Source organism: Bactrocera neohumeralis, unplaced genomic scaffold (assembly GCF_024586455.1).
Source record: "Bactrocera neohumeralis isolate Rockhampton unplaced genomic scaffold, APGP_CSIRO_Bneo_wtdbg2-racon-allhic-juicebox.fasta_v2 cluster09, whole genome shotgun sequence".
NCBI lineage: Eukaryota > Metazoa > Arthropoda > Insecta > Diptera > Tephritidae > Bactrocera > Bactrocera neohumeralis.
Window position 1 is genome coordinate 33,906,906 of NW_026089622.1, and position 15,677 is coordinate 33,922,582.

The following is a 15,677-nucleotide window of genomic DNA, read 5'->3' on the forward strand; positions in this document are numbered from 1 at the left end:
AGTCGGATTATTAACCTCAGAAGGTAATTGGCAGGATGGAAAACTTTCAAATTTGACAACAGGCAACTTCTCACAATCAGGGAGCAGTTTACCTATGTCGCCAGAGAATGTATTTGGACTCTTTGAGACACCATCTATGTGTTCGAAAAGAGCACGAAATGGAAGTTCGTTGAAATGTAGAAGACAAACAACCCACTGTAATGGCCTACCTATTCTTTCTTCTAGTTTCCGAATGATTTCACCTTTCTAACCTGTGTTCGTGTTGGTGCCATCAGCACCGACAACTTCTAAATGTTCCACATTAGGGTGGGTCGATACCGGACTTTTTTTGATTCGGGATTTCTAATAGTGCGGAAAAGTTGAATTAGTACTTCCTGATTCCAATGCAACTTTTTGTTCTGAGATCGGATTGCATCTTCAACCCCAACTCCGGCCTTGAAATTTTGGAAATTCGCCTAAAATCGTGAATTTGTCTACCTAGCGCCTGATTTACGCATCCCATGGCAAAATGTATGAAACAAAAGTTATTTGTGACGTCATTTGCTACCGAAATGGCTTATGTGATCATGGCCGTAGGACGAACCGTTCCCGAGATACGAGCGAAAAGGCGGCGCGCCACAGCGCAAGGTGAAAATCAGCTTGCGGCCACACTTCTTGACGTTGATTTCGCCGAGTGCTATCACTCACATTCATTCACCTACGCCAAAGGACACGTTCGGATAGGTCTCCACACAAATATTTTTTCATCGAGTTCCTTCACTCTTGTCGGTGATTTCGCCGAGTTCTATCACTTACATTCATTTCCCTGCGCCATACGACACGTTTGGACTGGTCTCCACATAAATACTTTTTCATCGAGTTCCTTCACTCTTGTCGTTGATTTCGCCGAGTGCTATCACTTAATTTAGACAGAAATGTCCTGTGTTTGGCATATATCCGTACAATCTCTCTGAGTCCCAGTTACCTACTTACCAGGATGTTCTTTTGTGTTATCAGTTTGAAAGATTTCGTATAGGGCGACTCCGAGGCGACAACTATGAACCTAGGGGTAAAGAGGTTAGAGAAATAGTTGCAAAAAAGGTTGAAAATACTTCCAAAAAGTCATCTATTCCGATAGTTTCACACACCAGAGTTGTACAAATGCTCACCACATACTATAAGAAATTTCTGACTCTTAAACAAGTGTTTTTAAGGAACTCCTTACCTTAAACTTAATAGGTTTGAGCTCTAAAAGAGACGACTTTGTCTCTTCTGCCGGAAAATTATTTGACAACGCTGCTTGTAAATGCATTTATTTTTCTTCTTGCACTTGTCCAAAGGAAAGGAAAGTTCCTATCAATGAACAACCATTTCTCTTGGACCAGAGAACCAGATAAATTGGTCGCATTGGAAGTGTTGATCTAACTGAAACAAAAAAGATTAAAAAGAAAAATGAACGTAAAGAAAAGCTTTCAAAACGTCATTCAACATCAACACTTACCAGAAAAGTATCAGCTAGAACACGTGACCATTCACGACGACAAAAATGTAGGTGCGTCGCACATGGATTCTTCCAAAAACGATGCTGATGATGAATTTTCTCTTCCATCCTCTAAAACCAAACAAAACACACTAGTATTAGAACACACTGCTTTAGCTGCCCAACGATTTGGAGTAAGTGATAGAGCAGCGGCCTTGATTGTTTCATCTGCTTTTCTGGATGCCAATTGGTTGTCATTACTTTGGCCACGTCACCTCTCCTTCCGAGTCAGCTGAGGATGAGACGCAAGCTATATGGTAATATTTACAAGACAACTCAGTTGATGTGGAACATCTAGAAGTTGTCGGTGCTGGTGGCACCAACACGAACACAGGTTGGAAAGGTGAAATCATTCGGAAACTAGAAGAAAGAATAGGTAGGCCATTACAGTGGGCTGTTTGTCTTCTACATTTCAACGAACTTCCATTTCGTGCTCTTTTCGAACACATAGATGGTGTCTCAAAGAGTCCAAATACATTCTCTGGCGACATAGGTAAACTGCTCCCTGATTGTGAGAAGTTGCCTGTTGTCAAATTTGAAAGTTTTCCATCCTGCCAATTACCTTCTGAGGTTAATAATCCGACTCAACTTAGCACAGACCAAGCTTATCTCTATAAAATATCAGAAGCTGTTTTTTCCGGTCAATGTTCCTCAGATTTAGCGTCGATGCATCCGGGTAACATGTGCAAATCTCGCTGGCTTACCTGTGCAAATAGAATTCTGAGATTATACATTTCTACTGACAAACCAACAAAGGAAATAAATATTTAGGTCAAGTACATACTTACAGTTTACTCACATTTGTGGTTCTCAACAAGATTCAACAGTTCAATCAAAGATGGCTCGCACCATCTCTATGCTGCAATTCAAAGGTCGAGATACTTACCTGCTAAACTGCGCAAGGTTGTCGATTCATCCATTCAACAGAATGCTTTCTTTGCTCTTCCAGAAAACATTCTCCTTAGTATGATGAATGACGAACGGATAGAAGTCAGAAAGATGGCCCTTGACCGTCTTCTGGCAGCCAGAGAAGCAGAGTCTGACACTGTAAATGGAAGGGTTAGATGTAATAAAGTGCCAATGCTGAATTTTAAAGCTAATAATTATTACGATATGATTAACTGGAAGACTATTTATTACTTATAGAGCAGCCACCTCCACGCGGTGGGTTCAGGGTGACCAATACAGGTTAGCTGAGAGCTGCAACAATTTTCACCTCGCGCTGTGGCGCGCCGCCTTTTCGCTCGTATCTCGGGAACGGTTCGTGCTACGGCCATTGTTTTATACATTTTGCCATGAGATGCGTATTTCAGGCGCTAGGTAGACAATTTCACGATTTTAGGCGAATTTCCGAAATTTCAAGGCCGGAGTTGGGGTTGAAGATGCAATCCGATCTCAAAACAAAAAGTTGCATTGGAATGAGGAAGTACTAAGGCAACTTTTCCGCACTATTAGAAATCCCGAATCGAAAAAGTCCTGAATCGACCCACCCTATTGAGCAACCCCATGGTTGGGCTCCGTAGGCCCAAACTGGCTTTAGAATTTGATTGTAGACTAACAGCTTGTTCTGGATTTCCTGCTAACCAGGTGATAAAGTTTAGCAAATTTCATATCAAGCTCATTCTTTTTTTTGACATGTTCCTTCCAGCGTAGCTTAGCATCTAAGGTGATACCTAGATACTTAGTGCTGTTATGATGTGGAATAGGAGTATTTTTTATATAAATCGGAAGATATGTCGATATTTTCAAGGTAAAGTCGATGTGAATTGATTTGTAGTAGTAGATAGTAGTGGCATTGATTTCTGTCTGAACTCGTCGTGTAGATACAGAAGTTGACTCTCCGACTGCCAACAAAGCTGTGTTATCCGCAAGTGTAGCTGTCATATAACTTGAGTCAGATGGGAGGTCACTGGTAAAAAGTAAATAAAGCATTGCTTCCCTTGGGAACACCCGCATTTATCGTTGCAAGTTGAGTATGTATACTCTTGTTTAATGTGGAAGTATATATCTTTTAAGTAGGAAGCAATTATATCGCAATATTGTTTGGGTGATATGTATTTCAATTTGAGCAGCAGACGCGAATGGCAAACTTTGTCTAAAGCTTGAGACACGTCCAAGAAGCCCGCCTACAAAAAATTAAAAATTATCCATTGTATTTTCAACGAAATTAACAGTTCGGTACACCTGGTCAATTGTTAAATGGTGGTCACGAAAGCCAAATTGATGTGTTGGTATGAAGTGTTTACGATCGATTTTTGGGTTGAGTGTATTTATGAGTACGTTTTTAAAGGCTTTAGATAAAGCTGACAGCAGCGATATTGGCTTATAATGTATGATGTAACATCATGTACTGGTTTACCCGGCTTAGGTATCAATATGACTTCAGATACTTTCCAAAGCGATGGAATAATGTACTGTTTATAATGTTTGCAAGTTTCTTTATACAATTCTTCGGTAATTTGCATAATATTTTTCCGGTTATAGTTAGTCTTGTGTTCCCGATAAGACTTTTAATTTCTTTACTAGTAACAGGAGAAATGTTGATGTGTGGATCCAACCAACTATTTTCACAGTTTATCTCAATCAACCATTAGGCGTAAGTGTGTTTCTTAAGTGATTTGCAAATACGGCAGCTTTATGTTCATTCGTTTTGGTCCATGTAGTTTAAGTTAGTTTTAATAGTGCGACATGTTTTATTTGTTTATTCATATTTTTTTGCAGCTTTTCAGAGTTAATACTTAATCAGCGGGTTTATCAGTTATAAGCTTAGCCAGATATGTATGTTTTAAAGGAAACATTTTCATTTTTGGGTATTTGTTCCCACTTAGATTCACGCGATTATTTGGTGTACTCTTCCACGCAGCATTTTGAATTATTTTTGTGAAATATTCCACCTCACATTCTAAGTTAACTTATCATACAGAGTTAGTAACACTGGTGAATGATTACAGTCCAAGTTAACACCTCTCGATATGTGCTTAAGCTTTGGATCGACTTTATTCATTATACTTTTAAATTTATACCAACTAGTATGTTTATTTCATAACGTTGGCTTTTCATACAGAGTTAGTAACACTGGCGAATGATCAGAGCTTAGTTCTGAGCTATCTCTAATTCATAAATTGATTTTCGGTATATACTTGTATATATATATATATATATGTATAGAGCAACGCTAGTTTTTCTCGTCTATATACGATAAAAGTTATGATAATGTGCTGGTACGAGAAATGTCTTGAAAGTTTTTCGCGTTAAACTATGCGGTATAAGAGGCGTTTAGCATTTCCAATTTATTAGCCGTTAAACGATAGCATTGGTCCAACTATACGCAGGGGCAAAGCGTTAAAGCCAGACAACGGCTCTAATTTATTTTTTAAATGAAGAAAACATATTTTCATTAATTACTTTAATTAAAATTACAACTCACGAGCACAACTCTTCATTAAGTTCATCGATTCCAACGCCTATGACAACGCACCACTGAACTAAAATTGGTGTTATTGTTTATACGCGCAGCTTCGTCGGCTACGTTGAGCTTAGTGGGCAGCCACCTCCAATTGGAAACGATAGTAGTGGCTCCATGACGATAGAGTGTTCGTCGCGCAAGCACTTCATGAGACGAGTGCCCAAAATATCTACCCGACGTCTTTTTCTATTTACCACTGCTTCATCAAAGTAAACATCTGGGGGGTAAGACAAGTCTGCAGCTGCAGAAACTAAACGCATTTTTCTCGAATCATCATTTTCTGAAACTGTCATGTTCCTAAAAAAAAAGTATTCAACCGATTGCTTTAAAGTTTACATATGTTCTTCTACTCATTTATATTCATATTTATTATCGTCCCTACCAAAATTGTTTATTTTCGAAAATATTTTCATATTTTTTTAAACGATTTGGGCACTACTTTGATTTATAAAAAATATATTAAAAATGTAAAAAACGAAAAAAAAACAAATTTTTTTGTACATTTCGAAATACAGAAAAAAATATATTAAAAAATTAAAGTGATTGAATTCTGTTGTCGCATAAAAGAATTTTTTCCTAAAATGTGGCAAAATGAATGCGTTCACATGAGAGTACCCCCTTAAACTTAACATTGCTGGCCCCCGCTTTCTTTGATGATTGCTGGCGGTCGAGTGAATGCTGCGTTACTGTAAGCTATGAGTAGCGTGTGTATTCGCAGAAGAGAAAGGAGTATTTTCGAATTCGTAGTATTCTCCTCGGCTTGTTGTAAGAGCTTATAACGCATTCTCCGGCAACTTTAAATGGAACATAGCTTCCGGCGTTAGCAATTTTGTGTATTTTGAACCAAATTGGTTGGTAAATCACTGGCTACATTGGTAGAAAAAGTGCCTCTACTTGGATCACCTCTTAATATTAGTACAAATATAAAACAACTACAGTGAAATATTTATATCGGGTGATTTTTTAAGAGCTTGATAACTTTTTTAAAAAAAAAAACGCATAAAATTTGCAAAATCTCATCGGTTCTTTATTTGAAACGTTTGATTGGTTCATGACATTTACTTTTTGAAGATAATTTCATTTAAATGTTGACCGCGGCTGCGTCTTAGGTGGTCCATTCGGAAAGTCCAATTTTGGGCAACTTTTTCGAGCATTTCGGCCGGAATAGCCCGAATTTCTTCGGAAATGTTGTCTTCCAAAGCTGGAATAGTTGCTGGCTTATTTCTGTAGACTTTAGACTTGACGTAGCCCCACAAAAAATAGTCTAAAGGCGTTAAATCGCATGATCTTGGTGGCCAACTTACGGGTCCATTTCTTGAGATGAATTGTTCTCCGAAGTTTTCCCTCAAAATGGCCATAGAATCGCGAGCTGTGTGGCATGTAGCGCCATCTTGTTGAAACCACATGTCAACCAAGTTCAGTTCTTCCATTTTTGGCAACAAAAAGTTTGTTAGCATCGAACGATAGCGATCGCCATTCACCGTAACGTTGCGTCCAACAGCATCTTTGAAAAAATAAGGTCCAATGATTCCACCAGCGTACAAACCACACCAAACAGTGCATTTTTCGGGATGCATGGGCAGTTGGCCACCAAGATCATGCGATTTAACGCCTTTAGACTATTTTTCGTGGGGCTACGTCAAGTCTAAAGTCTACAGAAATAAGCCAGCAACTATTCCAGCTTTGGAAGACAACATTTCTGAAGAAATTCGGGCTATTCCGGCCGAAATGCTCGAAAAAGTTGCCCAAAATTGGACTTTCCGAATGGACCACCTAAGACGCAGCCGCGGTCAACATTTAAATGAAATTATCTTCAAAAAGTAAATGTCATGAACCAATCTAACGTTTCAAATAAAGAACCGATGAGATTTTAAATTTTATGCGTTTTTTTTTAAAAAAAAAAAAGTTATCAAGCTCTTAAAAAATCACCCGATATATGTAATTGATTAAATGTATACCCATTAGTTGATTTAAAATTATTCACTCACTATCACTTTGTTAACAAAAGAATACAAGTGAAATTTATGTCTAAATTTGTTTTAATTTAGCAGGTAATTATTCCTGTTTACCACAAAATATGTAACTTATAAAACAAATGCAGAATATAAATATGTGCACTAGATGATCAATAGAGAGTCGAAGAGACGGTGTCCAGATTCAACACGGTGAGATGATGTTTTTTGCAAATGTAGTTCGGTGACTACCGATCCATCGATGACTTGCCGTAGCTCTGATGACTCGAATTAACATAGCACACAGGATCGGTGAATAATCGGAACATATGTTGCTGCGGCGCAGTGTATAATATAATGGATGAAAGGCGAATGTTGATGTGCGATGAGAGTCTGAAGAATTGTGTCCGCTTTCCCTTTTGTCCATCCCTTTTGATGAGTGGGTTGATGTACAGCTGTGGTGAATTGAACTGTGTTTTATTAGGGTGTCCCAGTTTTCCTAGGTAGAGTGGGGGAGGCTTAACTCATTTAAACATCTTGGGCCGCCTAGGCGAATATTTTGCCTAGTATTCCACGAATATGTTGTTGTCTGTATTTCGGCGTACTGCTGATGGAGTAGCCGAGACGCAGATATGTATATTCTGACAGCAGGGGTATTTGATGATGGAGTTGTAATATACTCACATTTAACCGGATGTGCAGAGAACGGATATTGATTTAAAATATACCACATGTATTTTGTATGCATTTATAAAATGCATGTAGGTGCTTAAAAGAAGCAACTTTATTTTGCGTGTTTATTTGATTTTGCTGTCTTAACAACTCATAATTAGAGTAAGCAATTGTAATTCATTTTATTGGCATTTATTTTTAATTTTTTATTTTATCTGTTTGGTATGACGATTGTTCATTATTTACCTTTTCTGTATTATCGCCATTTAAACCGGCTTATGAAGGATATTATCTTCACGCCTGGCTCAGATGTGGCCAGAATGGGTACTCCTTATCCCTTCAGTTATACTATGAAAATAGAGGGATCTTGCCAGAGAGTGGCCGTGAATGGAGAACGGCTTCGATTCGTGGGGTAGAGAATTATTCATAATTAATTAATGCTTTGTATAGCTGATTCCCATTAATCACCAATGTGCGCTTATGTTAATACCAATATTTAACTTTTTAGAAAATTTTATTATGGGTAATACATATTTAAGTGCGTATGCACTAATTTAGCAAGTAGTACCCGCCACCGCTCTAGGAGTTCTACAGAATTGTTTTTTTTTTTTCATTATTGGCGAAAGCCTTCTTGCGGGGCCGAAAAGTTGTATGTGCTTTTAATATAGGGACTGTCAGAGGTAACTCTGACTTGGTTTTTTATACCAGTTTGTGGAGTATTTGAAAATTGTGGCTCTAGTGGTAGTCGTCGACGTACCGTCCATTATTTAATATAGTAGTTGTGGCTTTAGAGAAGTGTTTACAATACTGATTTTCTAGAGTTTTGTTTGTTATAGGGTCAAGTTTCCTTAAATTTTGAAATACCCTTAATTGTGAATTAAGGTATTTGTTTGCATTATACTCAACTTGAGTTGGTATGATGGTATCTACTTCTGTAACTAGTTCGCTTTGTGTTTCGCGTTGCAACGTTTGACCTTTTTGGGTTTTTCCAATTTATCTTTATTTAACACGTGAAAACATAATATAAGCATTTAAATTTGTACAAAGTCTTTTTGACCTGACAAAATGATTTCGTTCGTTAACTTTTAAATTGTAAACTTCTCGCAAGACGTCAGTTTATGCCCTCTTTTACATAGTTCGCATAACTTATGTTTTCTTTGTTTTGGGGTCTATTGGAGCTTCAATATAAGTCGTGTTGAATTTGTTTTGTTCTGACTATTTTTTCTTCTACTCTTTCCGCAATTTCATATTGGGTAGTCAGAAAATCTTTCATTTGTTGCCACGTTTGGCACTTCTTTCGTGATGAGAGCGATTGCTCCCACAAAAGTAACGATTTTTCTGGTAGTGCTGCGGTGCATATGTTTACCAGAATAGGGTCCAAATTGTCCCTGGGAATATTGTGTCGATAGAACCGACAAACAATTTGAAGTAGTGGATTCTAGTTTGATGAATTCTACGTTTGTTTTTTTCTTAATTTTGGGCAAGTTCATTAGTGTCGTTACTTGTTTATCGACCAGTATTCTTTCCTTTTCGTATCTAGCTTTTAAAGCGAACGTTTTAACTATTTCGCCTGCTTGACCTTTCCTTTTATATCGGAGGTGATACAATTTTGGTGCTTTTGATAGTTGTGGATGGTTGATGTAAATGGCGGCAAACATGTCCTGGAAGGACGGCCATCGTTCATAACCGCCATAAAATGTTACTGTGTCATATGCGGGCGCTTCGAGGTGGACTTGCCTTTTGACTGTCTATTTGTGGCAGCTCTACTTTCGGATGTGGAGCAGGTGCAATTGCTTTTATTAGCTTTAATTGATCGGAGATCATAGCTTTTGTTTCTTCACATTGGTCTAAGCAGTTTTCATAAATATCGTAAGCCGATGATTTAAAATTATATGGCAGATCTGATTCGTCAGATTCTACAATGGCGTCATGAGCCGTTTGGAGACGAGTCCAAAAATTATCGAGATTTTCTTTTTTGATTTCTAATGCCGATTCAGAGTTTGCATGAATCGGTAAAGAGGCAAATCTAGTGCAGTATCTTAATAAACTGTCACTTTGTGAAATAAATTTAACAACCTGTTTTGAGCGTGTAGCTCCTGCAGGTGTATTTTGATTTTTTTTTTTGTTATTATCCATTTTGTTATACTACAAGGTGCGTTCCAAAGTAAACAGGACTTTTTTAATCTCGTGCCACCCGATGGCGCCATCTATATGTCGACTGTTGCGTTAGAATATGCTATCTTTATCGATTGTCCAGTGAGAATTTCATGAAATTTCATTGATTGGAAGTGAATGGCTGCGTTTCAAGTGTCAGTATGTTTGTGTTATCGGTGCGAAAATGAGCTTCGAACAAAAAGCCAACATTAAATTTTATTTTAAAATTGGTAAAACTTTTACCGAAAGGTTTCAATTGATGAAACAAGTTTATGGCGATGATTGCCTACCCCGTAGCAAAGTGTACGAGTGGTTTCAACGTTTTCAAAGTGGTCGTGAGCACATAAATCACGATCAACATGAGGGCCAATCAAAATCCGTGATCACCGGAAACTCCATCGAAACTGTGGGTGAACTCATTAAAAATCAGCCGAAATCATTGAAATTCATGGAAAAGGAATTGAACATCTTCAAAACATCGATTTTTGGCATTTTGACCTAACATTTTAGCTTACGAAAGGTGTGTGCACGGTTTGCTCCGTACAAATTGACTGAGGACCAAAAATTGTTCAGAGTCTGAGTAATTTCGTAACCATTAGATACAAATGTATATATGTATGTATATCTTTAAATGGTTATCACGCACAATCGAAATAAAAGTACCGGGTACACTTGAGTTTATAATGAAAATGTATGTAATTTATTATAAAAATCTTTTCTTTTGTATAATTTTATTTTGAAGTTAAATCTCCAATGTTAATTTTAACAGATAAGTTAAATGTTTTAAAATTTAATGTTATTAGATTGTGGGGGCACAGTGGTAATTGCAGCGCGCGAGATTGGTGTCCAAAAAACGAGGGTATATAGAACGGATGGTGATGCTCGAACTGTGTGTGACGAAAAATGTTGTAGGTGCTGGCGAAAGGTGTCGACGCGGCGCAGTGTCAACGAATTGCGTAAGCGAAATGTGTCTGCTTTCTCGTTGTCCATCCTTTTTTATAAGCTTGTTGGTGTATAGGCTTGTGTTGTCGTGTTCTCAGCTGTGGTGAACTAAGCTTTCTTATTAGGGTGCGCCAGTTTTTCCCGGGTAGAGTGGGTGGATGCTTAAGTCATTTAAACATCCTGGGCCCCCTAGGCGAATATTTTGCCTAGTATTACGCTTTTATGCTGTTGCATGTATTTCGGCGTACTGCTGGTAGAGTAGCCGAGTGTGCAAAACACATGCTATAAATGTTGGTTTTAAACATAGTATTTGGTATGGTATGTACCATATTAGCTTTTATGTATATGCATAAAATAAGAAAATATATTTTTGAGGATTTATGAGTTTGTAATTACTAGTGATTATATTTGCGGTTGTTTCTTTGATTGATTTATTATTTGTGGTTTATTTAAAGTTTTTATTTGAATTTTCCTTATTATGAAATATAGCGACGCCACGTCTGACTCAGATATGGCCAGAGTGCGTGCTCCTTAGCTTTGATGTTTGAGCTGTGGAATTAGAGGGGTCTTGCGAGAGAGTGGCCGGTAATTGTGAACGGCTTCATTTAGAATTATATTTTTTTTGGTGGGATGTTCAAGTTATTCAGCAGATTCCCACCCACAACCCTTATGTGGAGCGCTTATGTAGAGACGATAAGAGCGATCTCTGCTTTTGTTAGTTTTTTATTTATTCTATTTGAGAATTTATGAAAAATGTCGCTTTTTCGACTTTTTGATAGAACTGTGTTATCTTTTATGTTATTATGTATGCACTGATTTGGCGTTTAGTAGCCCGCCACCGCTCTAGGATTTGTTCAGCATTGTATTTTTCCCATTATTGGCGAAAGCCATCCTGCGGGGCCAAAAGCTGTATGTGCTTTTAATATATGGACTGTCAGAGGTAACTCTGACTTTGTTTTTTATACCAATTTGTGGAGTATTGGAAAATTGTGGCTCTAGTGGTAGCTGTACCTCAGTATATACAGTAATAAACCTTTTCTTTGTTTACATACATATACTCACCTCTAGAAAATCTTAGGGTGTTGTGTTAGCATTTAAACTACATTTAAATTTTAAATTTTGATGACCGAGACTTTAAAAGATATTAAATAATGCAAGTGTTTACGTTATTTAAGTGATTATATTGAATTACTTTGCATATCTGTTCAATTTTATTGGGATATTAGTTGTTGTTTAATGTTAAATCAGTAGTTTTTTTTTTTGTGCAATTTTTAAACACGCTTCAAGTATTTCCAAATTTTTGCATGCAGTAGGATACAATCCTGGGTGGTAATTTGTCGTTTGACATATACAAATTGACAACTCGTTAGCCGTTATAGGAAAACATCAATTGGAAATTGAGTTTGAAATGAAAGATATGTCGAAGTTTTTAATAAGAATACATATTAGTGTTAATAATAAAGTTTATATTAAAAATTGTAGAGCCTTTTTATTGCTACGAAAATTCACAACCCAACGTTTTAAAATACTTTTTATAAGAATTAGAACATATTTTTCTTTAAGAATTTTTAATAGCAGGCAGCCAGCTCTCATTTTCGGCACATAAAATTTTTGAGCATTTCACATAGGTAACTACCTCCCCCTTCTAAAAGATAGCTTCTGTATTTTAATATATTTAATAGAATTGTAGGATTTTGGATGCATCTATTGTGAGAGCTTAACAATTTTTATTAATTATTAAATTATTTTGTGCAATATTTAAATTAAATTTTTATGTAAATTATTAATTATTTTTATTTTAAGTTGAAAAGGTGAAAATAGGCCTACCGGAGAACCGAACACCTAAAAAAAGTCTGTAACGCGCTTTATTGCAAACCTTTGGGGTGGTGTGGAAAATGCAAAACTTAAATATTTAAAAATAAATTATCAAAAATACTATACGGATGAGAATTAGAACGATGTATTAAAAATTCAGCTTCAAATGCCTAAATATCTTCTTTCCAAATTAAAATTATTGGTAATAATATTTCAAAAACTTACGAATACAAAACGTTTTATGTTTTCTGTCTGTCAATTGAAAACAAATACATTCAGAAGAAAACTCACCACCGAGAAATCTAAAAACAGGGCTGCTTTTTATTAATATGAACTCACTACATAAAGAATATCTGACTATCAGTAAATGATATTTTTATGGGCGAAACATGACACACTATGACGTTTAAATCAAATATTAGTAAATATATGTCATTAATAAATAATTTCCTTTTATATTAAGCAACAATATTTATAGTTTTTGTTATTTAATAGAATAAATTTGCTAAGTATTTACTGCTTCAATATATACAGCACTGTGTTGCTACCTCTGAAAATCCAAGATGGCCGCTATTAGCTACCACGAAAAGGTTATCTACTGTATATACTGTGGCTGTACGACGTACCGGCCATTATTTGATCGAGTAGTTGCGGCTTTCGAGTAGCTCTTACAATACTGATTTTCTAGAGTTTTATTTAATATTCGTGGAAGTTTCCCTATCTCTTGAAATTTCCTTAATTGTGAATTAAGGTATTGATTTGATTTTTTCTCAACTTGAGTTGGTATGGTGGTAACTAATTTTGTAACTAGTCCACTTTGTGTTTCGCTGTGTAGCGTTTGAGCTTTTTGTGCCTTTGAGCAACAGGGTGTCTCTTGGCAATTTTTACAGTTTTGGGTTTCGGGATTTGCTTTTGCAATTAAACCCATGGTTTTTTTAATATGCGCCCTTTTTTGGTGTGATAGGGGATATGTGCTGTAATGAAGCATTGTGTGATGTCTTTTGTGACAATGTAAGCAATTAAATTTGCTTTTGCAACTTTTAAGATTGTGTGTATGGGACAAGCAGTTTGTACAGAGTCTTTTTGATCTGACAAAGTTGTTCCTTTCGTTAATGTTTAATTTTTTAAACTTCTCGCAAGTTTTAAGCTTATGCCCTCTTGTGCATAGTTCGCATGACATATGTTTTCTTTGTTCCGATGTGAACGATTGTATTTTGTTAAAAATTCGATTTGATTTGTTTTTGCTTCTAGCTTGGGGTCTATTTAAGCTTCCATTTTGGTCGTTATTAGTTTTGATTATTTTTTCTTCTAACCTTTCCGCAATTTCATATTGGGTGGTGAGAAAATCTTTCATTTGTTGCCACGTTGGGCACTTTTTCCGTGATGAGAGCGATTGCTCCCATAGAAGTAACGACTTTTCTGGTAATGCGGCGGTGCAAATGTTTACCAGAATTGGGTCCCAGCTGTCTGTGGGAATATTTAGTGTCGATAGAATCGACAAACAATTGGAAACAGTGGATTCTAGTTTGATGAATTCTACACTTGTTCCTTTCTTAATTTTTGGCAAGTTCATTAGTGTCGTTACTTGCTTATCGACCAGTATTCTGTCGTTTTCATATCTAGCTTTTAGAGCTTCCCAAGCCAAATTGAAATTGTCGTCATTTAATGCGAACTGTTTGACTATTTCGCCTGCTTGACCTTTAGTTTTGTATCTGAGGTGATACAATTTTTGCGCATGCGATAATTGAGGATGGTTGATGTAAACGGCTGTAAACATGTCCCGGAAGGACGGCCATTCTTCATAACCTCCATAAAATGTTTCTGTGTCACATGCGGGCACCTCGAGGTGGATGCCTGAACTTGCCTCTTGATATTGTTGCATTTGTGGCAGCTCTACTCTACTGTGGGGAGTAGGTGCAATTGCTTTAATTAGCTTTAGTTGATCGGAGATCACAGCTTTCGTTTCTTCGTATTGGTCTAAGCAGTTTTCGTAAATATGGCGTAAGCCGATAATTTAAAATTTTGTGGTAGATCTGAATCGTCAGCATCTACAATGGCCTCATGAGCCGCTTGGAGCCGAGTCCAAAAATTTGTAAGATTTTGACTTTTTATTTCCAATAATGATTCCGAGTTTTCATGAATCGGGGAATAAGCAAATCTAGTGCAGTATCTTGTTAAACTGTCACTTTCTGAAATAAATTTAATAGCCTGTTTTGAGCGTGTAGCTCCTGCAGGTGTATTTGGGCTCTTTTCTTCAGAAATCATTTTTTGTACTTTTAGATATTGAATCGATTTAGATTCCTTAGAATCTCCGTTCATTTAGATAATAGGTAAAAATTGAAAATATGAGACAGAAAAAACTTCTCTCAGTGTATTTATGGTGTTAATAAATACGTTTGAATCTTTAGGATACGCGGTTTGTATGGTTGTTGTATACACAAGTATCTAATAACGAACGCGTATTTCGTTTTCCTTATTATAAAATTGTATTTTTGTTGTATCCGCAAGGTAGGAACCAACGAAGGAGTGTTTCGTTTTCCTTATTTTAAAATTGTATTTTTGTTGTATCCGTATACGCAATGGCCGAACTAACGAGCGAGTGTTTCGTTTTCGTTATCCTAATAGTTGTGCTATTTTATTTAGTATTTTTGTTCTTTTTTTCGATTTTATTTATTGCTTCGCACTCGTTCGTTTATAATTGCGTATACGGGGGATAATAAGTAAAGAAAAAAGGGTTAATGACCTTTGTATATAAAGATTTTTTCCGTTTGCAATCCTGTTTTTTTTTTTTTTTTATTTTTTATTTTTTTTTTTTATTTTTTTATTTTTTATTTTTATTTTTTTTCCAAAATATTTAAATTGTAAATGAAGATTTTATTTAATTATGTATCCTATGTACATACGTTATATATCTACATCGGCATAAGCAAATTGTATGCCGTGTATATTATTTTACAGGCACGAATAACGCCGTATGAAAAATGTATATACATATGTATGCTATTTTAGCGCAAATGGGAAGATTTGTGGAAGTTATAACTTTTACTTTGTTGTTACTAGCATATGTGTGTATGTTAATTTATCTTGTTCAAATTGTATGTAATATATATATATGTATATGTAATGTATATGTATATACGTTGTGAATATTGTGCAT

The 15,677-nt window shown here is 36.2% G+C and overlaps 2 protein-coding genes across 2 annotated transcripts in view; one reads left to right on the forward strand and one right to left on the reverse strand.

Moving 5' to 3' along the window:
- Window positions 1-15,677, forward strand: part of LOC126764085 (uncharacterized) — a 532,840-nt gene that overhangs the window by 407,516 nt on the left and 109,647 nt on the right. The gene's annotated exons all lie outside the window — the stretch shown is intronic.
- LOC126764134 (uncharacterized) lies at window positions 11,096-13,876 on the reverse strand. The gene is made up of 2 exons (XM_050481932.1): window positions 13,140-13,876; window positions 11,096-11,716 (listed from the first exon to the last, which is right to left on the reverse strand). The coding sequence occupies exons 1-2, from the start codon at window positions 13,872-13,874 to the stop codon at window positions 11,549-11,551; spliced, it is 903 nt and encodes a 300-aa protein (XP_050337889.1). The 5' UTR covers window positions 13,875-13,876; the 3' UTR covers window positions 11,096-11,548.

Bases quoted from the DNA above. Each gene is read 5' to 3' on its own strand.
- LOC126764134 (XM_050481932.1), bottom strand. From the start codon at position 13,874: ATGAAAGATTTTCTCACCACCCAATATGAAATTGCGGAAAGGTTAGAA. The intron at 11,717-13,139 runs GTACAGCCACAG...GTATATACTGAG, and splicing joins CAAATAATGGCCGGTACGTC to GTACAGCTACCACTAGAGCC.